We start from the raw sequence: 27,945 nt of genomic DNA, 5'->3' as shown, positions 1-27,945 counted from the left end.
TCTACGGTACCACGTACTTGTCGCGTCACATGGCAGACAACTACACACGCGATTGTGCACCACCTTTGTTGAAGGTCGATTCCCTCCAAGGTTGTGCTGGCGTTCATGCTGAAGCTTAGACAAAGCTTTGATTCAAAAAAATCCAAGTCAAAGGTTGTATTGCAATCTTGTACAAAGGTAAATGCCCAAAGTTTGAATGAGGTTATTTTCGAAGGTTAAATACAACTTCAGCCTCAGAACCTTCGTCAAATGTTCACGATGAACCTTTCGACAACCTTAGTTTTCCGAAAGGTAAGACAAAGGTTACTTTCACAAGGTTAAATACAGCTTCAGCCTAAGAACCTTAGTCAAATGTTTACAATGAACCTTTCGACAACCATAGTTTTCTGAAAGGTTGGACAAAGGTTACCTTCAGAAGGTTAAATAAAGCTTCGCATTGGGGACATTTGTTGAAGATTTGATTTGAACCTTCAGACAGTTGTTTCTAATAGGTATGTCGCGTGAAGGTTGTTTCCGAAGGTTATATGTTGGGTCAACTTCACTCCCTGGTCTTAGGGGTTTTTTTTGCATTATACCTGATGTCGCCCCGGAAACAGACAAACCGCAGCTGAGTGGTCATGCTGTGCTGTTCGCATAAAATTGTGATCGTAACTTTTACACTGCACTGCATGCACTGGTCTGAGACAGTGATATGTGTGTTGTCAGCGCTGGTCATATACCATGTGGAAAGAGGGGTGTCCGTATTACACTTTGAGGGATAAGCAAACAATAAGCGACCGAGAAATGCGGAAACTACACTGAAAAGCGTATTTTAGAGGCGATTTTGCTTTTTGAGTAGAAAAATTGCTTCATCAGAAAGTTCAATATCACATCATACCTTATAAATTTGACGTTATTTTCACTTGCACTTGACCGAGAATCGATCGTTCTCAAAAGTGTCAACATTACCATCATCCATCTTGAAATGAAAACGAGGTTATATACAAGGGGTCGGAATTTGAATGTTGTTTTCTCGTGACCGTCCTTGTAATCAGTCTTCGACAAACGATCTGGCAAACATAGTGGACTTCACTATAAGCATGGAGGTAGGAAGAGACGGAGATCTGACTGCTGAAGATTTTGCGAGGGCTCCGGAGAGGATTTTATCAAAAGACCAGAATGTTTTCCCGGATCTTACACGATCTTCAAGGTAAGTTGCCACGCGCCACGTAATGTATGCAGACGACAAAATGTTTCAAAATTACCTTCTGTGAATACTTTACATCGAAAAAATGAAAATGAACGTTGTACCTGGCTAATCTTTAAACAAATGGAGTAATTTCGTGAAAAAATAATGGAAAATATCATGACCAACAAAACTAAAGTATCAGCAGTGGGCTTATCGATGATAGTTTGACAAAATCGCACCACGACGCGATGGTCACCAGATCTGCAGAAGGACCCCGGAGAAGGACGCCTCTATCAAAGTGGTTTTGTCTCCCTGAATGTTCTGACACGATCGGTTACAGTCCCAGATTTTGTCACGGTCACTCCTGACCGCTGACTTAGCTGCAGTATAGTAGTGGCTCGAGGTTTAGCTTGGTTATTTGGATCGGATGGCAAAATTTGGTTTTACCGTCCGACCCAAATACCCAGGCAAAACCATCAGCTGCTCCTGACCGTGATTTTGTGTAATATGTGTTGTCTTCATCAGGTTGTAGCGTCTCAATCTGACAGATGTTCCTATTTGCCAACATTGCATTTGCAGTGTCCCTAAGTGCTGTCTCAGTTTAAGTTTGCAACCAATTGGTGCAAAAGAGAAATTGACAGATTTTCTTTTTTCAATTTTTTTCAGTGAAAGTTCTTGAGGGAGGCTGTTATGCCAAATGTTTTGTTATTGGTCAATGGAAAAGAATGACTCTCCTCATAAACTGTCTGTAAGTATTGAATCCTCTCAGTATGTTATTTGTATTCACAGTAGTATTTTTTTTGTATTTAATACATTTTATTAGGTTTTCTCAAAAGTGTACAAGGTAATATTAATGTATCAAGGTGTACTTATAAATATGTTTTTTATCAAATTCTCAACTTGATCAAAGTATGCACAGGGAAAGACACTTATTTTTTATCCACTTGCCCTTCGGGCAAGTGGGGGGTTCAGTTCACTTGCCCGAATTGGAAAACCACTTGCCCAGTATAATTTACATGTTTGAAAAAAGCTAAAACATTGGTTTTTTATTTCACTCACTTTATTTTGAAAATTATGTTATCATGAGAAAATGTCAGACATTCTCATAGGGTTCTCTTCACACTTCTAAGCGTGCTGGATGGCTCATTATATTCCATTAATTACTAAAGCCCCATTACCTGTATCTTTTAGCATTCTTTATGTGATTTTACTTCTGAACTAAAACAAGTTTTTTGGAATTTGCTCTTTCAGGGGTTGGAATACAAGTATTGTTAACTGCCCAGTGAGACTGCATGTGCAATTTGAACAAGAAAAATAATAAATATGTGCCCAAATGTAAAATGGCACCCCATGCAAATATAGCAAAACCAGTGTACACCGTGCATATATGCATTTGAATATTCACGGAAACAACAGAGTAGTTGAATGTAATGCATAGTGTTGAATGTTTTCAACTGGGACATGCTTTGTTTTCTTTTTAGTATGGTGGGAAATCATAATAACGGTTAAAATGTAAATTTACTTGTCCAATTTTTCACTAAAGAATGTTTTGTAAAGCAGTAAAAGACTATAAGCTTATCCTGTAAATGGGTAGAATTTAAAGAAAACCAGAGAAAATAGGAAGCCTTTTTAGGTCAACAAATTTCAAGATTTACAGCTAGTGGGGCTTTCATATTCATAAAAAAATTCTAACAGTTCATATGTTTGTATGTTTACTTTCTTGGGGCTTAATGTACAAATAATAACAGCCATTTCAATTGTACCTTCAAGGTCTTTTTGCTTTTAAAAGTTTTAACTTATCTATACAGAAAGAAAAAATCTGTAGCTATAAAGGAATGTTTTGAAGCTTCTGAAAAATAATGTACTTCTTTGTCATCTTTTTACTGCGCTTATATCATACACCAGCCCTATAAAGTTTGAATTGCCATTGCACTACACCAGTATCCTATGTTTTTCTAATAACCTAGGTGGTCTTATTATTGCTCATGCGCAGACTAAATAGAATTAAAACCAACAACCTAAGGCGTCGGTGTTTTTCAATGTGTGTAAAAGCTGAATTTCTCGATGTCAAACTCGCTCCAATTGCTTCTTGACAGTCATTTTAGAATGGGAAAATTCACAAACAGAGAGGTTGGTCGCCACGGACAAGTAACTTTTGGCTTATTGACCTGAAAATTAAGTCAGTGTTTGTTGAAAATTCAAAGACTTGACCGTTGACACCAAATATTGCTCATGACTTCATTGCATGCGGTCTTGCCACTCACTGTCCCTCAACAAGTTAACATTGAAGAGTACGTTTTAGTAAAAGTCCAATTTTATGTGGTGATTTTTAACCACTGGACTTTATTTTTACATTATTATAAAAGTTCATACAAAGCACAAAAACCGCTGTGTGTTTCTCTTTTTTACCATATCGACACATTGTGAGACACCGTAACTTCACAGTCAATGCAATGAACTTTGGTGAACGTACGTTCCACCAGCTGAACAGCTTTTTCATATGCAAAATCAGCGTACGGTAATTTACGGGTACCGGTGTATTGTTTGAACTGGATTTTATTGACAGCGATTATTATATATATGATTCTTTTCGTCAACTCTTCATGCAATTTTATGAAAAATCTTATGGAAATGTTCACAATGACATAATATGATTATTTTTGTTGTTTAAGTCCGTGTTCCCTCACCAGAAAATCGCTCTCGTGCATTAGATTTCTAGGTAATTATTTTTTTCACTTGTCCCGTCGGGCAAGTGGCATCGGAGGTTCACTTGCCCGAACGCGACTTTCACTTGCCCCGGGCAATCGGACAACCCTTAGTGTCTTTCCCTGATGCATTGATTTTCCATTTATGACCAGTGATCTAGTAAATATATAAATTTCCACTCATGAATCAGAAAGGTCTGCCTTCCATAAACATTAAAAGAAATAAATAACATACAAGAACAAGTCAATTTATCTTGAACAGATCTTGAGAAATGTATGGCTAGAGGGTGAAGTTAACATTTTGAAAAGTTTTTATTATTTTTTTGCTCTCCTCATCAATGCAGTCAATATGTCAGGATTCCAAATCACGTTGTTCACATAGTGTGTGGCATATCAGTAAATGAATTCATGTTCAGCTGTAAATTCAATTGTCAAACAATAACAATCACTGAAACACAATCTCAAAAATCTGTATTGACAAAGTGCAGACAGAATTTTAAATTTGGTTTTACATGACAATGTATGTGATGCAATGTAAAAATACTGGCAAATTGTCATTAATAGAATTACTTTGCTTGTCTTTTGTAGATCACTTATCTGAATAACTAGCCAGTGAAGGAAAATCACTGCCATGTACAGCCTTGAAAGGGTTTTGCAACCACATGTCTGCCATGCTGTATCAAATTACACACTACAAAACTATGGGGATCAGAACTGTACCAGAGATTTAGAGCAACACATATGTACCACAGTGATGGCATATACCACCCCGGATCCACAGCTTTAAAGCCTGAGACAACATCTGCAAAAAGTTTGTGAAACCAAAGTGTAGCTGTCGTGAAGCATGCGTGAAAAGTACACTTTTAACAATCCCATGAACACTGAATTTCCTGATTTTCACTTTATGACACATTTGCAGGAGAGTTTATTGCAACATCACAAGTTTGTACAATTACTCCTAGTGCTTCCAGACAACCATGATAACCTAGCTGCCTCTCATTGAAACAGCTCTTGGTAATTTTGTAGTTGGTAGTCGTCTCTAACCCTAGAAATTAAATGTGCCCAAAACAGAAAATGCTCCTATCTTAAATTTGAGCGGGAATATAAAGACTGAGAAAATCTAAATCTCAGGAAAATTTAGTGATTTCAGCTGAACAGTAGACTTGCTGACACTTATTGCCAATATTTATCAAATGACATGTAATTCTGTACCTATACTACAGACAATGAAAGTATAATTAACATTGCATTGTAATTAGAGAGATAGGTAATTAATTATCAAGTCAGTGTAGTATGTTGTGTCATTTAATATGCTGCCTTTTGTTGTTCAAGTTTATTTAAAGGAATATATTAAAATATATTTTCATTAAAAATATGTTGTGTACATGATGATATACAAGGGCTTACAATCACTTGAAAAGACAATGATTAATTGGTGTGACAAAAAGGCAATTTGATGTAACTGGCTGGTATGGCGCTGTAATTTTCAATGATTTTTCACTATTTTTGTCCTTAATGTCAACTGCAGTTTCTTTTTCTACTCCCTAAGCCATGCTGAGTTACACAGTATCAATTTGTAAATTCAGCCTGTACATTGACAGACTGCGATATTAGTGTTGACAAATTAAGTGAACACTGGTGGATAAGGGTTAAAATGCAAACAATAACTGTGTAGTTTACAAATTCATGTATTGACCCTGTGTTGACGAGCTAAGCAATTGTTTCAATATGTTTCCAGGAGTTAAACAAGAACTTATAACTGGCATTCAAAACAAAAAAAAAATAAAAAAATCATCAAACTGGTCCTTGTGATTCTTTAACAAAGCAAATGTAAAACACACATTGGCAAACACCGTTAACAGAAGACCAGTGTGAAGAAGACTTATTGAGTATTTCAGAAGGAAAGAAAAGAGAAATTAAAATAAAACTTTGGGAAAATACACTTACAGCAATCACTCACATTTCATAATACTTACCTGAGATAAATAACAGCAGATGTAACCTTAAATTTTGATGATTTATACAGTAATTTTCTTCTGCCTTACAATGAGATTTTCTAGTTCTACCATATACAGCATGAATTGTCAAAATTACGGATATTAAATTTTGAACAGAACTTGCATAAATGTATTGTGCTTTGCTATTGTTGAGGATTGAATTTCACTCTAGTTGTCAACGATATTGTAAGCTATATACACTGTACCTGTAGGTTATGTTGAAAAGCCAAGCACTGGGCATTTCATCATGATGTATCATCTACAGAACAAGAAAGTGCAACTGTAACAAGTTAGTACAAAATTACTGTAAAAATCATCAAAAGTTACCACTACTGTACCTCAAAAGGAATAAACATTCAGATAATATTGGCAGCACAAAGCTTTGAGAAGGGTTGCATATGACAACATTGGTCAAAGGTCAGAAGGTCAATGGTTCATTGAAGGTCGGAAGGTCGAAGCTTCAACAATGGTTGATACGATGAAGCTTCGAACAAGATCAGGAAATCAAAGCTGCAGTAAAGGTAGGTAGTTTGAAGATTTAACAAAGGTCAGAAAGAGGAAGCTTCGAAAGAGGTGGTATGTTGAAGCTTCGACAAAGGTCAGGAGGTCAAAGATTCAACAAAGCTCGGCAGTAAAGCTTTCCCGAAGGTTGGTTCATCAAAGCTTCAACAAATAGGCAAACCTTGGCTGAAGGTTAACATCAAGAATCTTCAAATAATCTTGGTACGCAAATTGGTATTCGAAGCTTGGGCGTGAAGCTTCGTCTGAGCTTTGAACAAGCTTTGCCAAGGTTTGCACAATCGCGTGGTAGACTAGGAAACGCCCCCCGATGACCAATTACGGCCCTACGGCGCAATGGAATAAACCAACCATTTTGTTAGTTCTTTGCTCCAGTAAGCAAAAATGGCGACCTACGTGAAGTAGTGTCACTATTTCATTTTTACGTAAAGAGCCATTTTTTTAAGTGCACAGAATCTCTCCTTCGCGTTTCGTGTCAAAAATGGCTCAGAAGAATCCAGGTGGTACTTCTGGAGGAGATGGCATAGACTCTTTACTTTTGCAGGGAGCTAGTGCGGCCATAGCTGGAGCCATCCGGCGACCGGGAACTAGCAGTGAGTACAGCGATATTTTGATTGCCGATGTAGTAATGGAACATATGTCAAATTGTATGGTTATTGTACGACTAGCGTTGATCACGAAATGAACACTCCAAACTGCAATGTCAGAATAAAGCTAGCCGTCAAAGCTTGCAAAGTATCATTTCAGAACCTCTAGTGTTGTGTTGATGGGGCCTAAGTCTCCCTTGCTGCACTGCCAAGTACAGATATTCACATACAAAATGATCATATATTTTCCTTAGGTTCCCAGACACTTCGCACCAAAACCACTTCGCACCATACCATCTCGTCCCATACCATTTCGCACCAAAACCACTTCGCACCAAAACAACCTCGTACCAAAACCACTTCGCCCCAAAAGTCATGTCCCCAAACCACTTTGCCCGAAACTTATCGCCAACTGTAAAGCTGCAAATAACCACCTTTCTGTCATCCTGGGACTGAAATCTTGAAAGTGTACGCATTTCGCGAAATTGACACCGTGCAATTCCGCGCAAGGCACCTGAGTTGTAGCATTTGCGTGTTTCTATTTTCTTATTCTATCGTTTATGGTTTCATGCAACAATAAATGGTTCGTGGTAGCCAAAATGTCCTGACACATTAATGCTTCCAAGTTGCAGGTAAAAACAATGTTAGGATACGTCACAGCATCGTTATTTTAGGACGAGTTGATGGTATTATACTTTGGGCGAAGTGGTTTTAGTATAAGTGGTACTTGGGGCGAAGTGGTGTTGGACGAGGTAGTACTTGGGACGAGGTGGTTTTGGTACGAAATGGTTTTGGGACGAAGTTGTGTGGGGCGAACTGGTTTTGGTGCGAAGTGTCTGGACCCCTTTCCTTAGACCCTCAATGTTGAACCAAGGGCGTACATCCATTCTTATACATTCGTGATTTGGTGGATATTCTCCTATGCATAGATTCTATGATAATATATCACAAGTACTTTCTATAATAGTATATTTTATTGAATATGCATTTTAGATGCTGTCAATACAATGTAGTTTAGTGTGCTATAATATTTCAACATGAGGGTATACAACACTTTATGTCTGTTTTCGAATGACGTCATTTTTCTCAAATTAATATGCAAAAATCAATATTTGTCTGCAAATTTAGATTACATATGTGGAAATTACTTATTCAAGAACGGCAAAAATACAAGGAGAACGCTCAATGGCTCTGACTACAAACTGCAAGAGCAGCTACACTACACATAGTACATGTAGCCACACCTAGCTGTGCTTGCAGGTCTGTTTGTCGTAACCTACTAGGAGGTATAGCCAGTAACAACATTTAGACACTTCGTACCAAAACCACGTCGCTCCACACAACACACAACTTGAACGTCTCCAAATCACCTTCTCAGTCTCACAAGGGTAACTGGTTGACTGGACAATCAACTGGACCCCATACTCAGGTCAACTTGACCCTAAAATATTTTTTGCCGAGCAGCCTGGCCCTGATCAATTTCACTCCATGACAATTGGCTTTTGTAACATGTACCAGACAATACCAGAAAGCTGGTAAATTGGCCACTATCATGCCATCTGTATTATGACATGTACTTTTTCAAATCCAGCAACACTACTTCGGGTACTCTGTTGGAAACCAAAGGGTGCAAATGTGGTCATCAACCACAGTATGAAAGTCTGTATGTGCAGAAAATACCAGTATGTGTCTCGTTTGACTCAAAAACAACATCAACAGGTGTTGAAAATAAAGTCATGCACGCATTGGTTTCTCCCACAATCACAGATCCTACCAAATTATTTGGATGATACATGTGAACAGTGACAAAGAGCTCCCTCAATGTTCAACTCAGGAAGTGAAATGGTGTGTGTTACAATATGTTTGTATACAAGTTGATGTGTTGTTGAACAGATAGTTGTATAATGTAAAAATAATGGAGTTGTTCAAGGAAAGAGTCGTCAGAACTGCGCCTGTGCGAGTTTCTTGTTTACAAACAATGTATTTTGTGCACGATATCTAGATACACCTCATCATTGCTGCAACATTTTATGATATGATGTAGATTATGACAGACATGTTTTAACTTTCATCAATCACTATCGTACCTTGGATACAGTGTTACTATTTGTCATATGGGTCCCATACGACCTTTGAGCACAGTTCCAACAACTGTATCCCTTTAATGACGGACCATTAGATCTTGGGAGGGGGGTGGTCAAAAACAGAAAAAAAAAATTTTCAGAGCAGAAAGTTAGGAAAAAAAAATCTTCAAACTAGTTTGCAAAATAAAAAAAAAATAAATAACAAGACAAAGGCGTAAAAAAAAAATCTGCAAAAGTCTTTAAAATTTTGAATTTTTTTTAGATTTTACCGACAGTAAGCAACTTTCTGTATTTTTAAAACATCCTCCCGGCACATTTTTAATTTTAATTTATACATTTCGAGTGACTGTATCCCTTATACTGGAAGTTGTGATTATCTTATCTTTTCAGGACTTTTGTATTCTGATCACTTGAAAATTATGAAATTATAGAGCCTGTTTTCTACTTGTTTCCTGCGTACAAACCAAGCAGGTACACTAGGTAAAACATTGAAACTATGGTATGGTTGTCAAGACAGAAAGTTGTATTTGCCTTTTAAGATCAAGGTAAACAGATGCAGGCCACATCAGTTTCATTTTTTTCACAGCATTTTATTACAATGATGAATGCAAGAATGGGTGAACAAGTAGAAACACGTCAACAATGATAAAACAACATATCAAGTCATTATGTATTATTTTGCTTTTAAAAAGGCATTTTCAATTCTTCTTTCTCAAAAAACAGCCTCAAATAACAACAGCAACACATGTTTTAACATTCAACAATACACTACGTAGAATGCCATCTATCCAACAAATCCCAACACAAAAACACATAAAAGGGTTGAACTTTGAAAGTTTCTCGATAGCAAATACTGAATAAATCTGCATGGTTAATCGTTTTTGTGTAGCAAATTTCAAAGAAATTGGACAAGCCCTTTCAGAGAATACAGATTTTTTGACCATGAATGGCAATAAATTGCCCAAAAAGACAAATATTGAAATTTCAACACATCTATACACATCCAATCAATTGGACATGCTGCTACAGAGAAATAGATGTTTTGATCAAAAAAGGGCAACAATTGCTCTAAAAACACAAATATGCAAATTTCACTATATTATTTAGCTTATTTTAGCTTCTCAGCTTGTCAAAATCAATTGTAAATCATGAGATATGCATGATGTTTGGTGGGGTGAATGTAGGCATTTCACCACGCAGTAGAAAGGGAAGCCAGGAAACCAAAATAGTCAATTTTCAAAACTATACGAAGCTACTGAGGAGCAAGAAGACCATGTTTCAGAGGAAGATGTGTAATCCGGAAAAAAATGCTCCCAAGTGCCACCAAATAACACCATTTTTATCTCTATTTTCAAAAGCTCCAACAGCAGGAGGGGGGACACCCCCCTCCTGACCTCCCCCGCAAAAATACTCCCCAAGTGCCACCAAATAACACCATTTAATCTCTAGTTTTCAAAAGCTCCAATGGCAGGAGGGGGACCCCCCTCCTGACCACCCCCTGCAAAAATACTCCCCAAGTGCCACCAAATAACACCATTTTAATCTCTATTTTTCAAAAGCTCCAACAGCAGGAGGGGGGACACCCCCCTCCTGACCTCCCCCGCAAAAATACTCCCCAAGTGCCACCAAATAACACCATTTTAATCTCTATTTTTCAAAAGCTCCAACAGCAGGAGGGGGACACCCCCTCCTGACCACCCCCCACAAAAATACTCCCCAAGTGCCACCAAATAACACCATTTTAATCTCTATTTTTCAAAAGCTCCAACAGCAGGAGGGGGGACACCCCCTCCTGACCTCCCCCGGCAAAATACTCCCCAAGTGCACTAAATAACACCATTTTAATCTCTAGTTTTCAAAGCTCCAATGGCAGGAGGGGGACACCCCCTCCTGACCACCCCCCGCAAAAATACTCCCCAAGTGCCACCAAATAACACCATTTTAATCTCTATTTTTCAAAAGCTCCAACGGCAGGAGGGGGACACCCCCTCCTGACCTCCCTCCTCCCCCCCCCCCCCCGCAAAAATACTTCCAAGTGCCACCAAATAACACCATTTTAATCTCTATTTTTCAAAAGCTCCAACAGCAGCAGGGGGACACCCTTCTCCTGACCTCTTCCCAGTGACCGCTTGCGTGGCCGCTTGTGGTGCTTGGCACCACATGTTTGCCCTCTTATCTCCAGACAGCGACAAACGAAAAAAAAATTATAAATCTGAAAATTTACCCTGAAAAAAAAAAATTTGCACAGCTAATCTCAATTGGAAAAAAAAAATTTCAGAAATTTACAATAGTAAAAAAAAAATTTCACAATTTCATTGTGACCACCCCCCCCTCCCAAGGTCTAATGGTCCATCCCTTAATGATGTTTGACAACTAGCAGAATTTTATATGACTGTAGCCCCCAAATCATTCCAACCAAAAATACCACACGATGTTCATGAAGCAATTTGCATGTTGATTTAACCATGTATATAGTTTAAATTCAAAAATTGTTATTTCAGTCCCAAAAATAAGTTTTCTGATCAAAAACACTACCTTTTATTCTTAAAATCAGGTTTTCATTAATGTTATATTATGATTAGAACCCGAAGCACCATTCTAACTGAAGACACTGTGTAATATTCAAACAACCATTTCCTGATTGATTTGATAATAAAATATTAAAAATCTGACATTTCATTTTATGTGATACTGCTCCCAACATAGCATCTTAAGAAATATTCCATCTTTTCATGCTTCTGTATGTCCAGTCAGGTGCAATAAAAAGAGTCACAGATCAGCAAAGTCAAAATACCTGCATTGTTTCAAACATGTACAGGCTACTATGAGCCATAATGCCATGAATGACCATGTAACGATGTTTGGAATGGCAAACAAAGGGAACATTCACCCATACTATTTGTTCATGTACTATACTGTAGCCAAGGGGAGTGACTGATATTTTCATAACTCAGCCACCCTATTCTGTCATTTAGCAACAAGATACAGTAACAGTTTAATTCTTACATCCCCATTTCTTTGTATGTAGTCATACCGGTACTTTGCTGTTAAAGCAATATGATGATACTAAATTTACATACATGTACATTTTTTGTGTATTTTTCTGTGAAAGGTAAACTTGTTTAACACATTGTTTATATCTTTCACGTTGCAGTTGATGCCAATGAGGAAGAATTCAGCAAGTTTCTCAACCACATTTTTGAATGCCAAGTAACAGACAAAGACAAAAAGTAAGATCTCATATTTATCTTCTGGTCTAGAGAGTATTTTTGTGAGATTACTATAGCGAACTGGTAATGATAACCTCAGCTAAATATAGGAAATTGAATTGAAAAGGAAGCTGTGTGCTTCCTGTCTTTTTGATGTATCATTTACAGACAAAGCGCATAATTCTGTGTATGATTGATTAATCCTTTGGGTGCCAAAGTTAATTTTTGTCGCCCTCTTTTGAGTGTAACACAGACACAATTTTCCACAGGTCCAGATTTCCAGTTTTCTGATTTTTCCCCAAATTTTGATCAAAAGCTGTATCCTATGAATAGTGCTGTTCATTGATCCAGAAAAATCAAAAGAATTAATAGAAAAAAATTCACAGAAAAAATCATAAAAAGTGGTAAAATGTTGCAAAAGAATTTTGGTGGCAAAAATTACAGTACTCAAAGGGTTAAAATTAGGCATGGAATTGTCATTGCATCAGCACACTGAAAAAACTTGTATAGTCCAATCAAATAATAACTCAAATTTTTATTTCCTCATCCTCACGTCTTGGTGTATTCTGTTTTACAGGAAACCACTTGGATTATATAATCTTAATGAGCACTTAGATTCCTTGGTTCTTGATATTAAACAACCAAAATCTCCAACCAAGCTTACATCCAAACGTAAGTTAAAACCTTCTCTCAGCATTGCCCAGCAAATACTGATAATATCAGCATTTAGTGGACCTAGTAATATCCCAAAAAAATGTTTCTACCATTTTGTGTTTCCAGTACCAGCGTGGGTAGTATGCAGCCCTTGCATTGTGAGGCTCCTTCCATTACTCAACACTAACATTTTGTTTTGTAATGTGTAAAATACTATTTTACAATCAAAATGACATTTTATTGTTGTGTGTAGGTTCTTGCTACGTACTGCAATTACTTTACACTCTTTGCTCAGTGAATTGTATTTGTACTTGCCTTTATCACTGCCATTTTAAAAACATAAAAGTAGGTGGAAGAACTTGATTTAAATTTTGCAATTCAGGTTACTGTCAATGAAATATTGATGCAACAAGTTTCCTAACCATCAGCCAACATCATTAGGATTTATCAATTGTTTTTATACTACCACGCTGATTATGCATTCTCATTGTTGTCAAATACTACCATACCATCCACAGTGTGTGCAACTGTGTTATCATCAGTTCCAGGAGCCAAGAGTAAAAGCTCATCAAGTACAATTCCTGGACGAATTGGCTCTGACAAAGTCCATTTTGACAGTGAGAACTATATTGGTGGCTTCATGACAGGCCAAGAAAAACTGGTACTTGCCAGTCAAAGCAATTTCAGTACAGCCAAGGCTAACGTGTGCCTGTACAAAGGCAAGTGGGTGTATGAAGTGATGTTAGGCTCCAAAGGCGTCATGCAACTAGGCTGGTGTACACTAAAGTGCAAATTTCATCAAGAGGTAGGTCAAAGAAGAAATACTTGCCCTTCAATCTAGGTCCTTTCACCCGTTTTCAGTGTTGAGATCCCATTTTCGCCATAAAAAACAATAGGATCATTCCAAAATTCAGTGGTGACAAGGTTTAAATGAGCATCTCAGAACTCAAACCAGAATACCAGAAAACAGGTTAAAGTTCCAAAAGAATTTTCTCATCATTTTATGTTTTCAACAGTAATATTTAGAAAGATAAGACTCCTTCCATAGAAAGTACCAAGGCTACTATTCTTTGAACAATTTGATTTTACATTATTTCAGCCAAGACATCAAGGTATTTCTATCATAAAATTTGGTCCTTTTAAAAGCATTTAGTAACTTATGATAAATTTTGAAAATACCAATCCAATAATAGTACATATATGTGTTTTGGATATTTGTATTGCTGTCAAGTAAACAAATAGGATAGATTCAGGAGAGTCATGCTCCCGTACCTTTTCTTGTCATAATAGTCTGTTATATATAGTACATATACGTGTTTTGGATATTTGTATTGCTGTCAAGTAAACAAATAGGATAGATTCAGGAGAGTCATGCTCCCGTACCTTTTCTTGTCATAATAGTCTGTTATATGAGACATGATAGCAGAAGCTTTGTCAGATGAGTTGACTCCTTTTAAACTCACACACAAAATGACAAAATGCTATCTGTGCCCTGCTAATATCAATTTTGAACTCAGCATTGTTATTGCCTATTGTGTACCATGATACATGTTTTTCTCCATCAGGTTGGTGTGGGTGACACTGAAAATTCATATTCCTATGATGGTAATAGAATCAGGAAGTGGAATGTAGCAACCTGCAAGTATGGTGAAGCCTGGCAAACTGGTGATGTCATCAGCTGTATGATAGACCTAGACAAAGGGACAGTGTCATTTGCCAGGTGAGTCTTCAACCAGTCAAGCTCCCATTCCATTCGTAGAACAGATACCCTGCTGTGTATATTTAGCTTGGTCAAAGTGAGACCATGGCACACTTGAAGGCATCAAGTGTATGTCATTGAGTATTGTTTAAGTATCCAGATCCAGAGCTAAGGACTCATGACTAATGGAGAATATTTGTGTAATAATATCTTTCACTATATATTTTAATTGTTCAATCTTTTGTCCATGTCCACTATCTAAATCTATTACAATTTAGACAAATTATCTTCCAATTTTTACAGAGAAAAAGATTCAGACATCCTATTCCCATAAGTACAGGTTTTCTTCAAAATTTCACAACATTCTGCATGTTTTGTTCTGTATTAGGAATGGTAAGAATCTAGGTACAGCATACAACAACATCAAGGTTGGACCTAACTATGCATACTTTCCAGCTGTCAGTCTATCTTTCAATGAAAATGTACAGGCCAACTTTGGAGCAACTCCACTCAGATATCCTTTCTCCTGCATTCACAATTGTACTTCCCTTAGTCCCAGTTGTTCGAATTCCTGGAAAGTTACAGATTTGGCACCATTTTCCCAGAGTTGTTACTCAGATATATGGTTACTAGACCTGATTTTATGCAAACTTTGTACAAAGATGATGTACTGTTATGTTGCTGTGCCTGCTTATTTGTTTTCACAATGCCAAGTGGTCAGTTCATTTGAAATTATGTCCTTTATTCAGCAGTGTACAAACCCATTTCATTCGACATTGATGTGTTATTAATATACATTACATTACCATGCCCTGCCCGTCACATTTTGATTGGTCGAGCTGAACCACATGACTGACCACAAATACACAGTAATGGTCTGTTTACATGCCCATGAATATGAATAATAAATTAACAACTCAAAGTATCGTAACTTTACAGCTAAATGTAATCATAATCAATCACAACTCAAAGTATCGTACACTTGTGGGCCAAGATACTTTTTTCTGAAAACATCTCTGGATTTGCAAAATTTTTACAGCGTGCGTGACAGTATGTCACGTATTGCTCAGTTCTGGGGCCTAGTTGTTGTTCGCTTGGGAAATTTTCTCAAATTTTGATGGTTTTCTTTAGATCGTTGATAATATAATGGAAATAACAAGCTCTGCGCTGACCATTAACATTTATTTATGGGTGCGGGCTCAAGGAAAACCAAAATTAATGGGCTCGGCAAGCCTCGCCCCTTAATTTTTGGCTTTCTTCTCGCCTTTGTCCACAAATAAATGTTAATGGTCAGTGCGTCACCCGTTATTTCTATAATACTATAGTGTGAATAGTTATGTCAATCTGTTTAGTTACTGAATTCAGTGTAGCCACCAGGTGGCCATTTTGCTGCAAACTTTTTCAGATTCAGATGTTCCTTACTCAACTAATTTTTTTTTTACTCAACTATTTCACACTTTGACCTCTGTATACAGGGGTATGTACCAGAAAGTCAAGCCTAAAAACATTCAAGTTAATATTTTCGAACAGAGCAAGAAGAACAACAGTCAGTCATTTTCTTTTAATGTTTTCTTAAAATTTTCACCAATTTGTCAAATGGACAGAAAGTCCTTAACATACTATTACATATCCAGTGGATGGTTATCGGCCCATTCAGGAAGCTCCAAAAGATGACCTGGGAAAAATGAATATATGGATTGACTGTTTGGAGAGAGTGCTTCCAAGTTTACTTGAAACCAAGGTAATGCAAAAAAAAATATCAATTGATTTTGTTCTATGGTCTTCTTAAATATAAAATCCTCATTGTCACAGATTTTGGTGCTATAGTTGCCTATGTTGATTTATGTGTGAGTGATCTAGCCAAGTACTGATACATAAGTATGTTTCATATGTTCAACATCACTGTCAAAGTCGAGGAAATAACAATAAGAGTTAAAAGGCTGTGGTAACCATAAGGCAAAATTGCATGTGTTAGATGGTTTTTGAGGAGTGAGAAACTATGATTACTCATTATGTGTTCAGTATTCATCAGTTTAACAGGTCACATAAATTTTTCAATGAAATAATGAGGTAGAGTTTAAGGAATACCGATAATAACATGTAAAACTTTGAAATATCCGATAATGATCATTTGGTATTTCAAATTTTTTGATAAATAAATTTTTAATGGAAATTTGCAGATTAAAGCCAGTTGGCTGTTTGTGATCATGAAACATACATGCAACTTGCAGAAAGGAAGAGATAAGATTCTCAACATTTGTATCATTATACTTACGAAAATGTGTAAAGTATATGAAATACGGTGGTTTCAATCAGGTTCAAACTCACAACATACGGCACCCAGTCACCCAGCAGAGAAGCAAATTAACCCATACAGCTTAAAGCCTTCATCCAATACATGTAGGTAAAAATCCCTGATTGTATTAGGCTCATGTGATGAAATTTTCAGAAATGTCTATATCGACTTAAAGGGTTCATGAGTTAGAAGGTATACTGGTTTATATCATGATGATTGACTGTTTGTTCCAATTTGACAGATGTCTACAAATGTAAAGCTTGTATCAGACCAAGCCAGGAAATCGTACAGCTACAAACTACTGGTGTGTGCTCATGTCTTTGAAAAAATGGCACCACTGTTGGTGAGTATCAGCAACCCTTGCTCAGTTCATTTGATTTAGGATTGCATCATGCCGTTCACCTGTGTTTGCATTACTTGTTAAATTGCCTGATTTTTTGCTACTTTGTGTGAAAGTAATTACTGTACCTACAGAAATAGTCAAAGCTGTAGGTGAATATTGAAATTGTGAAGCTACATTTTCTGCACACATGCACAGTTCATGTGTATGTCTTGTGGTTCTAATGGTAATGACAAGATGGTGTCAGCCTTTATATGAGTCCTTTTCAACAGTGTCTGCTGTTGGTAATACCCTCTGTTTTGTTGCACAGCTTATGTTTAGACAATTTTCAATAACTTTATCTTAAGGTAGCTTTCTATTTCTTTCACGTTCATTACAATCTGAAGTCAGTGCATAAGATGTGGGACCTCAGTATAAGCCATGTGTGTATGAACTTAAGCTTGCTGTACACTCGTGTCAGTGTAGCAAAGTCTGTGCAGTGTGTTGGCTAATGTGTGTTAGATATGCAAGGGGTTTGCAGTTGTAAACACAATACAGGGGTGAGCAAGTTCAGTGGTCAGGGCTCCAGGACAGCTAAATATTTTGCTTTGACCGATGATTTGGTCTGCAAAACAAGTGAATGCCATACACTTGTTTTGGGAAGAATGTGTGCAGGACCAGCAAACTGAATTATGGGACTGCTGGACATGCATGGTACTCATCTGTGGACAACCAGTTATTACATACATACCACAGTGTACTTGCAATGGAACATGCATAAACTAAAGTATTTGCACTGTAGTGCAAATACAAAAGACATTATTCGTACTCTGCATTGCAAATTACCAAAACATTATTCCATGATATAATATATTATGATAATGCGCAGATTTTAACCAGCACTACACTGTTTTTGTAAAACCAAGTAGTATTTCTAAATAACCCAAGTATTGTTATCTGAAAGCCATACTGTTTCAATAGAGTATAATTTTTGGCTTTGAAGATTCCACAGGTGATAACTATGACAAAAATAAATGTGTATTGGTATCATAAACAGAAAGACGATTACATTTCAAAAAGTTTTGACATTTTTAGACAGCAGTTCATTCCCATATTTCCTTTCCTCAAGCCAGTTTCGGTACATTAAGCTTCAGCTTATTCGCGAAATAATGATTTATGTCTGTTACTCCGTTGCGTATATTTATACATGATTGTAAGGAATTTAGCATTTTAGAGACCCTACAAATTTAAAGATGTCTTTGATGAAAGTATAGGTTATTTTGCACTGTTCCTTTCCACCTTGATTGCAGCAATATTGCCAACACTTACCAATCAGAAGATTGGGTGTGGCACAACCAGCCAGCAAAAAGTCAATGATGCCATTGTACATTGAAGCTAATTACAAATGTAGGAACTGAGTATATATCATTCCCGCAAACTTCAAACATCATACCTAACATTATTATTGTGTATTCTTTTGTAACATTGTTTGTAACATACTTGTGTAATAATGGAAGCGCATGGTGAGGGAGTGCAAGTAAGTTACTCAGATAACAATGTGTTCTATCATCCCCACACTTCAGCATTCATGTGGGCACAGCTGTAGAATACACCACAATCTGTTGTGTAAACTAACCTGAGTATGGTGTGATTGCACTCTCTCTCCATGAGTTTCTGTTATGGCTCTCTGATTTGCTCATCGCTTGTTTTTCACTCACCTCTAAAAGTTAGATGAAGTAATATTGTTGTGCCCTTGTCTTCCTCACAGAGTGTGCCATACATTGTGGATGCAGTTCTCATCAAATTTATGTTAAAACTTTGTGACAACCGAGTTCCCCTCGGAGACCAGCCACTGGTCACCAAGATGCTGGATGTGATGTGGATGTTTATGGAGGAACACGAACTCAAGAAAACATTGGAGCAGTTTGCCGCCATTCTAATCACAAAGTACAGATTTTCACCTGTCTCAAAGGACATGAAATTTCAAGTGAGTATGCAAGTCTTTATCCTGTATACAGTACCTGTGCATTACAACTTGAAAAGCATTGTCAATTTTTTGTATTTCTTTATTCCAAATTTTCATTTTCAGTCCTTGTATCCACTGCAAGATTGACATATGTTCACCTTTCTTTCCACTCTGTCAAATTACATTGTTTATGTTTGTGCTTGAATAGATATCATAAATAAATTGGTGATACAGTAATACACTTGTTGATAAATTTATTTCATTTTAAAGTAAGATAGGTGTGTCTTATTGAAAAATTCTAAATATTTTCTGAACATTTTTGCCATGATATCATTTGACAAATAAGTTATGTGACAGTTTCGTCTGATTTTCTACTTTTAAAAGGCTCAGTTTGTTTGAATGGTGCCTTTGTATCAACTGTCCTTGCAAATACTATATCTCTGAGTCAAACAAACAAAATAAATTTAGTGCCACCAACAATGCAATATTTTTAATGTATAATTTATTCACAGGCAATGTACCTAACATTGTTTCTGGCTGTTGTACGCCATGAAAAGACCAGGAAACACCTTCTGAAACATGTTCTGTTTGACAAAGTTAGATTTCCATTCATGATGATGACAAAGCCACCGGATGATACAGTCTTAGCAGAAATAATCCCGACAGTTTATTGGAAAGATGACAAGGTAATTAATACAGCAAGGCTGAAACTTAGTTGCTCTTTGTCAACAATTTTTGAAAAAAGTTATATGGGAGATTACTTTTTGTGAGTGTTATTATATCTGTCAGTTATTCCTTGGAATTTCCCTTTCTCTACCTTCAACCGTACCTCTTTCTTTGTTCCCCTCATATCACCTTGTTTTATTTCTTCCTCCTAAGGGCTTTGGTACTCAGACCTACTTTGTATGCATTTTACATACTATTTATATTTCATAAATGCCAGATGGGGCCCTCTGACATTAAATTCATGACAGATAAACATTTGTATTTGTCTAAGCAATGGGACCTTAAAATGTCAAAAAATTACAAGAATCCTTCTCAAAAATATGGAGTTTACAAAGCAAAATATGCTGCTAACATAAATAGTGAATAATAATGATATAACAAATAAATACTGAATGTGTAATTCTTGAAGCCTGAAGGATAACGACAGGGTGCCTGTGGTTTTGATTCTGAATTTTGTTATTCCTTTTCCAGTCTGAAAAGATTCCGGATTCAGAGAAAACAAAGAAAGAAATGTATGATAAACACTGTAAAACACTTCAAGACTGTGTCGGTGTCTTGGAAGAGATTCAAGTGGAGATTTTGAAAATACTCCTTGACAACAGTGATAATGCAAAGGGTCCATCCACAAGATTTATTTTCATTGGAAAGTTCAGACATTTCCTCAAGGAACATGCTTTCGTAAGTGACTTCATGAATGATTCATATCATATGTCCATCTTGCATCAATTGCCATGGCATCTGAATAATTTAAGTCTCTTCATTTCAAATTAAAAAATAAAGCTGTCTTGTATAATTTACTTGCTACACATGTGTGGTTTCTTTACAACTGCATTAAGATCAGGGGAGTACCATATTTCCACTTTGATGCTAACACACCAAATACAAGAACAAATTTACAGAAGTTTGCTATAAACAGCATCAAAGAAACAGTTAGCATGCCCAGGAATTTGTTTGAGATATATTTTAATAGTTGCCATATCTGTACATATTCCAGGGTTGTAGGAAGTACATATCATTGTATCTATGTGGTCAACCAACATATCAAATTATCCAAACTTCAACTGGCTCTCTTTATTTTGGAACATGATTTTGCAATGCTAAAAAGTATTAATGAAAATATCAGGGAAGTCTTGTGAACTCATAAAAATAAGTCATTTTCGGAAAGGTCTTCCCCTTTTCAAGGGAATTTGATCCTTACAGCTTTTATTTGAACTTCATGTCACAGTTAGTTATAGCAGACTGTAAGAATATCAATTTGCAAACTGTCGTTTTCATATTTATTGAATTCATAATACTGCCAATCTGTGACGTTTACAAAGTGGTTACATATCAATCAAAAACTCTTGAATTATTATTGCTGATGACCGATGTCTTTGTCCTTGGAAATCCCTACTACACTTTTCAGCTCCAGCCAGCTATAGTACAGTGCCCTCTACCAGTCACACTGTGTTTTTTCCATCGCCTTGTGGTAGCACTACGATACTATTGGGATAAATATGCAGAGACTCATCCTGGTGCTGTAACCAATGAAGGTATAGTTCACCCATTGACTCATTGCATTGAGATAGGTAACACTGGGAGATTTAATTCTATGTTACGTTGTATTTTGCATTCAGTGTAACTGAAGTTTGCCTCATCAAATTATTGAAATAAACCATGATGGATTGCTACTGCGTATATGTGACACTTTGGTTATACCTTTATATTTTGCTTTCAGTTCAGACAATAATTCAGTTGCTATTTCACTTCAAAGCATATGCTCTCAGCAGTTTTTGTGTATCAGGACTTCCATATAGATACACATTATGCGTATGTTAGTTTTAGCATATGAATAACCAACTGTAGATGTTCACCACTGGGCTAGTCATTTCTAATCTAGTCACTTCCCTTTTTATTTTTCAGATGCTCACATACCTGCGCATGCCTTCTACGATAACACAATTGATTTCTTTACACTGAATAGGGTAGGAGGTGTGTCTTCACACTTAGACAAAGAGTTGAAAGGTATGTCTGAAAAAAAGGAGAAAAAAGAAAACAACCTGAAAAACTTCTGTACATTTTCAGTGGCAGGGGCCACTCCTGTATGCATATTTACATACTTTATAAAGATTACAGTGATTTCTTCCTTTGTTCAACAGAAATTTTTCATGGTTCTTGGGGTATTCTTTTGAGTTTGAAAATTTTGCAGATATAGTAGCAAAGTAAAGCCATGTAATTAAAAAAATAATCAAAAGTGAAACCCTGTATAGTTTATACTTTTCCGTGACGCTACAGAAATTTCCGCCATGAAGTGATGGAGTTACTCCAGATATCTGAATTCTTCCTTTGTTTAGAGTTGCAATAAATCACTTTTAACATTTTTGCTGGTATAAACAGACTCATTGCACTCAGTTTCCTTGAAATGTAGGTCTGTTCACCCCACTAAAAATAATGGTGAGTTCCAAAAATCTGATGATGAAAGGGTCAACGCTGTAAGCAAATACACTGTGATATGTGATTTAGAGTATCTGACCATTTGATCAAAATCATGGAAAGAGTACAGTTTCCCTGTTGAATCTAATTTCCGTATTTTCAATTTCATCGGACACAGGCTGTTACTGATTATAACAGCTTAAAAAATGCCCCCCGTTGTCAAAGAGATCAAAATTCCAATGTAAGCCTCATGTCTTAGGCAGCATTTCCCCATTCTAATAATTCCTTCAGCAGTATTTGTTACCATGTAAATAGCGAATGATAAAATATTCGGAGAGGATAGCCAACTGTTCGTATGGTTTGTTCCATTGTAGAAGAGCTGCAGAAAGTTGGTATCAAGAGAAATTCCAATGACGTTAAAGATCAGGGTTTTGCATCAGTGAAAGTGACCACAAAAGGCAAAGGTAGGTTTGAATACACCATGTCGTACCTGTACATGATTGTCAACAACATCACTGTATGTACACATGCACATCAACAGAGTCTGTCACGTCAATGGTACATCAGTCAGTCAATACATGTATTTGTTCCAAAACAGTTTTGTTGATGTTTGTACTATGGGTAGTACTGTACAACTGGTAACTGGGTAGAACTCCAGTAAAATTTCATTGATGGTGGACTCCAGGTGTGACATGGAGAATGCAGTCAGCTTGTGATGTTCACTGTTTTGCCAATATTTCCCTGCCATGAAGCCATGATGGATGATTGACATGATATCAATTCAGTTATGTCATTTGAATTTTTGAGTTGATGAGACATTCTCATTTCTGTTTTCAGACACTGGTGCCAGTAAAAGCAAAGACCAAGGATTCTTGTCAGTCGAGGGAGAGTCGGAAGACAAAGGTAAAAGTTACCATATTGTGTACCTGTCACTCTCAACTGCATCATCATGGTTACAGCAGAAAATCTTAAGTCCAGATATTAAGTGCTCACATGAGCTAATCTGTTTCCCATGGTGTAACTCCATCCATGAAAGTTCAAATAAATTCTTTTTGTGTTCCATTTGCACAGGTGATTATTAGTCCCCACGGACACCGTCCGGGGGGACTTATAGGTTTGGTCGTGTCCGTGCGTGTGTGCGTCCGTCCGTGCGTCCGTCCGTCCGTTCACGCAGATATCTCAGAGATGCCCGAAGTGATTTCATTCAAACTTGGTACAAGGATTACTTCATATGTCATACAGATGCACGTCGATTTGTTTTGTGATACGATCCAATATGGCTGCCAGGCGGCCATTATTACGATTTTTTCATGTACAGAGCCATAACTCAGGCATGTTTCAACTGATTTTATTCAAAGTTGGTACAAGGACATTGACCGATGTCATAGATATGCACATCAATTCTTTTTGTGATACGATCCAATATGGCCGCCATGCGGCCATTTTGTTACGATTTTTTCATGTACAGAGCCATAACTCAGGCATATCTCAACCGATTATATTCAAACTTGGTACAAGGACATTGACCTATGTCATACATATGCACATCAATTTGTTTTGTGATACGATCCAATATGGCCGCCAGGCGGCCATTTTATTACGAATTTTTCATGTACAGAGCCATAACTCAGGCATGTTTCTACAGATTTTATTCAAAGTTGGTACAAGGACATTGACCAATGTCATTGCTATGCACATCAATTTTTTTTGTGATACGATCCAATATGGCCGCCGTGCGGCCATTTTGTTACGATTTTTTTCATGTACAGAGCCATAACTCAGGCATATCTCAACCAATTTTATTCAAAGTTGGTACAAGGACATCAACCTATGTCATACACATGCACATTGACTTGTTTTGTGATACGATCCAATATGGCCGCCGTGTGGCCATTTTATTACGTTTTTTCATGTCCAGAACCATAACTCAGACATGTATCAAGCAAATTTATTCAAAGTTGGTACAAGGAGATTGACCAATGTCATACATATGCATGTTAATTTGTTTTGTGATACGATCCAATATGGCTGCTGTGCAGCCATTTTGTTATGATTTTTTCATGTACAAAGCCATAACTCAGGCATATTTCAAACAATTTTAATCAAAGTTGGTACAAGGACATTAACCTACCGTATTGTGATTCGATCCATTATGGCCATGTGGCCATTTTATTATGATTTTTTCATGTCCTGAACTACAACTCAGACATGTATCAAGCGAATTTATTCAAAAGTATTTTTATCACAGACCTAATGAAGAGGACTCTATCCTCTCTGAGGACCTGTAATCAAAGCACCCATTAACAAGTGGGGACTGTGTCATCAACGATGACTTGTTTGAAACAGTTTTCATTCTGCTAAAAGTCAGAACATGCCAGACTTTGTTCTCTATCAGGCTATGATATTTTTCACACAATAAGGCATGCAATTTTCATATCCCCAAAAACCATGCAATGCAGTCAAAAGATATTTCTAATTGCCAAAGCATTGAAACTGATTTATTATTATCCTTACACTTGAAAAATTGAAGTTTCACTGGAACTTAATGCTGTAGGTTTACCTGACTGAGTTCCCACTGAATGCTGACACCATGAGTTTCATTGTATATTTCAGATATTGGTGCCAGTAAATGTAAAGAACAACCATCAGCGACTTCATTGATTGAAATACTGGATGGTCTGATAATGCTCTATGACATAGGTGTACACAAACAGCTAGGGAAGATGGCAGCACTCTATGAGAATGCATCAGAGTTTGCTGCAGCTTTGAAAGACACCGAGGAAAAGTTGAAAAAATGTCCACAAGAGGTAAAAAATCAACTCCATACCAGTTGTTAGGTTACTGACAGATTTTAATGAAGTAAACATGGTTAGCTTTTGGACAGGCAAAATACACAATGTTTACTTGATTCATCGAAGAACATTGTCTATCTGAACAATATGCAACCCTGTATCTTTGTATAATTCTCAAAACACCTACTTGAAATAAATATTTCCATAACACCTTGAAACCCTAGCATGATCATTTATGATAGCTGTGAACATAGTCATTTCAACCAATTTCCTGGTAAATGTGTCTGTCATCTACACTATTGAAAAAACTAGGCTGTACAATAGTCAGGTGATGAAATGGCTTGTAAATAGATAGAGTAACACTGTGCTTTAATATACATAAATGTCACAAGGTGTCATTGATTACCCATTGAAATTGAGATCTGACAGTGATTTTGTTTCCTTTCAGAATAAGGAAGTTTATTCTGAGTTACAACATGCATTCAACACATTTCATGATAAAACCAGTGAGCATGCAAGACATGTGGCATGGGTGGCAACAATAGTATATCCTAAGGTATGTCACAGTCCCTCCATCAGGGACTGTGGGTATGTCTACCAAAAAAGGGTTGCTCATGTCAGGAGCAGAGGTTCAGCCTGTATTCCATGGCACGTATGCAAGGTTCCTGTACTTTGGGCTAATCCTATTACTATTTAAAGTATTTGGATATGGGTGTGTATTCACTGCCTTGCAGATGAGGGGGATGTGTGGTATTCATGGCTCATGGTGTTCATCAGTGTAGTTTTACATGTGAGATTGTCTGCATGATTAGTTTAAGTTTGTGAACTGTGATTTATATATGAAGATTAGCGTGTAATTCATAGCTGAAAGACAGGCGTACTTGTTTTCTATTTATTTAACAGTGATTCTCCATTAAGGGATTCTCCATTTAGGGACATACTAGTACATTGTTAAAAATGATCATACATGTACGAATTGTTCTCACACAAGTACAATACTGTTACGTCTTATCAATCTTCATCTTCATTTTGAGTCTGAACTTCTTCAATTTTTTATTCTTACAAGTGGCACACAAGATATGTGATGAGTCTCCTTGTTCTAACATTTGACTTTCTGATGACTATTTATGCTTGTGATGTTTCTTAATTTTCACTCACAGCCAAAACAAGACAATATATTTTGGCTGCTGAAGTCTGTTCTCAAGTCCATTGATGGCGCCCATGCTACAGACAAACTCTTCGCATATTTACCAGAGTATTACATAGATACAGCTGTCAATGCTTACAATGCCCTGAAAAATTATTTCAGTCTAGTCAACCCAATGTCAGAATTACAAGGTAGGCATTTGACAAAGAAAGCATATCAATTATATATTTGTGTTCTGATAGGGAGGCCCACATACATTTACACGTGTTTCTTTCAATAACTTCGATTTTTGATCGAAAATACACCATGAAGGAATTGAAAAATATTAAAACAAATTGCATTTTTGAAATCTGCAGAAAAACTGATTTTATTTCATATTTTCTTTTATTTTTATTTCGCTTTGTAAGCCAAAAAATCGGATGTTTAATATCCGATAAGCTCACTCTGCACGTACGCGTTCATAGTGTGTTGAACGCGTCCCGTTGTATCCAGGAAAATCGCTCATACTCCGCGGCCCCAGTTACTTCAATGATTTGTAATGTTGTCTTTGATTGGAGATCGCATTCCCAGTTTTTGGTCTACAGCCAATCAAAATAGTTCTTTTTAAAGCTCATGAGCAGCATAATAAAACTAGGGGTCTGCATTTGTTGTCGACGCCATCTTCCGTAAGTTTGATGTTGTTGAACAGGCGGAAGTTTTAATTCGAAGATATTTTAGCAAGACCTTAGAAATTCACGCTGCAGCTACTACGATTTAAACATTTTGTTTATATACTCCATTTTTGGCAAGTTTTTAGTCATTCTGTGCAAAATTGTATGCGCGACTTGAAGTTGAACGATGTACTGAAGGTCAGCGATTGGAGCGAGTCACACTGACACTGGCACTGGGCATGCAGTGAACCGAGCGATGTGCTGCAGAAGCGTGGCTTCATGAACGATGCGTCACGGTGAGTTGTGGTTCATTGGACACGATTTCAGTGCGTTTCTAGAAAGTTTGAAGAACTAAATTCTTCTCATTTGCTCAATTTGTGAATATTTCCATAGAAACTTTGGACAGATAGCGATCAATTCAGTTTTTGCGGGACGGTCACGTCCGCGATCGGCAAATAATTCATTCATGACTACGCCATTCATGGTGAAACGTTTGACGTGCGAACAGTGTGACCTTGTGTTCAGAGGGAGTGTCGTCCCGGTTACATCTATTTCCGTGTGTCTGTTGTGATTTGTGTAACCTAGAGTTTTATCCAAGACAAATAAATGATAGTTTTGCGTTCACAAATCATCGTTTCAATTATACGATACTGTTTAGAGCTGTACGGTATGACATGGCATTGGTGGCGCTGTTGAAGCTGACTTTCCTATGTGATTTTTGAGTTTTAAATTAAAAAAAAATTAACGTGTTTTTGAAAAATAAGCCATTTTTAATTCAAAGAGGACATAAAAAAGGTCATTTTTATATTGTTTTTTTTTAAGTCAATCATAGTTATTGGTGTGCTTGAATTGTATAGTTGTGATTTTAGTAATTAATCCATTTAATTTTTACATTATGTAGTTTAGGCTTTTATTTTGCACCCATATGCATTTGCATTGAATTAATGCAGCTGAAGTAATACAAAAGAATTACTAGTTGTGTTTATGATGCATCAAATAATCGTACAGTTTGTTG

The 27,945-nt window shown here is 36.8% G+C and overlaps 1 protein-coding gene and 1 long non-coding RNA gene across 5 annotated transcripts in view; both read left to right on the top strand.

Moving 5' to 3' along the window:
- Positions 1-40: 40 nt before the first annotated feature.
- LOC139134641 (uncharacterized) lies at positions 41-5,246 on the top strand. Its single transcript, XR_011552824.1, has 3 exons — positions 41-1,189; positions 1,835-1,916; positions 4,462-5,246. It is a non-coding gene; the product is annotated as an uncharacterized lncRNA (long non-coding RNA).
- A 1,506-nt stretch (positions 5,247-6,752) lies between these two features.
- The window catches only part of LOC139134639 (E3 ubiquitin-protein ligase RNF123-like), a 35,229-nt gene continuing 14,036 nt past the window's right edge, over positions 6,753-27,945 (top strand). The window contains exons 1-18 of one of the 4 annotated variants that reach the window (XM_070701592.1): positions 6,753-6,982; positions 12,215-12,290; positions 12,847-12,941; positions 13,466-13,728; positions 14,489-14,643; positions 15,011-15,136; positions 16,249-16,363; positions 17,160-17,261; positions 19,006-19,224; positions 19,716-19,889; positions 20,401-20,607; positions 21,335-21,461; positions 21,832-21,933; positions 22,716-22,805; positions 23,179-23,244; positions 24,955-25,148; positions 25,582-25,689; positions 26,294-26,471. In XM_070701592.1, coding sequence (XP_070557693.1) covers positions 6,871-6,982; positions 12,215-12,290; positions 12,847-12,941; positions 13,466-13,728; positions 14,489-14,643; positions 15,011-15,136; positions 16,249-16,363; positions 17,160-17,261; positions 19,006-19,224; positions 19,716-19,889; positions 20,401-20,607; positions 21,335-21,461; positions 21,832-21,933; positions 22,716-22,805; positions 23,179-23,244; positions 24,955-25,148; positions 25,582-25,689; positions 26,294-26,471 — 2,509 coding nt within the window. In that variant the 5' untranslated portion in view covers positions 6,753-6,870. Of the gene's footprint in view, positions 6,983-12,214; positions 12,291-12,846; positions 12,942-13,441; positions 13,729-14,488; positions 14,644-15,010; positions 15,143-16,248; positions 16,364-17,159; positions 17,262-19,005; positions 19,225-19,715; positions 19,890-20,400; positions 20,608-21,334; positions 21,462-21,831; positions 21,934-22,715; positions 22,806-23,178; positions 23,245-24,954; positions 25,149-25,581; positions 25,690-26,293; positions 26,472-27,945 lie in introns of all 4 variants that reach the window. The other 3 variants (XM_070701591.1, XM_070701590.1, XM_070701589.1) reach the window with 3 other exon arrangements.

The sequence above is a fragment of the Ptychodera flava genome, chromosome 6 (genome assembly GCF_041260155.1).
Source record: "Ptychodera flava strain L36383 chromosome 6, AS_Pfla_20210202, whole genome shotgun sequence".
Lineage (NCBI taxonomy): Eukaryota > Metazoa > Hemichordata > Enteropneusta > Ptychoderidae > Ptychodera > Ptychodera flava.
This window is presented reverse-complemented; position numbering and strand designations above follow the sequence as displayed.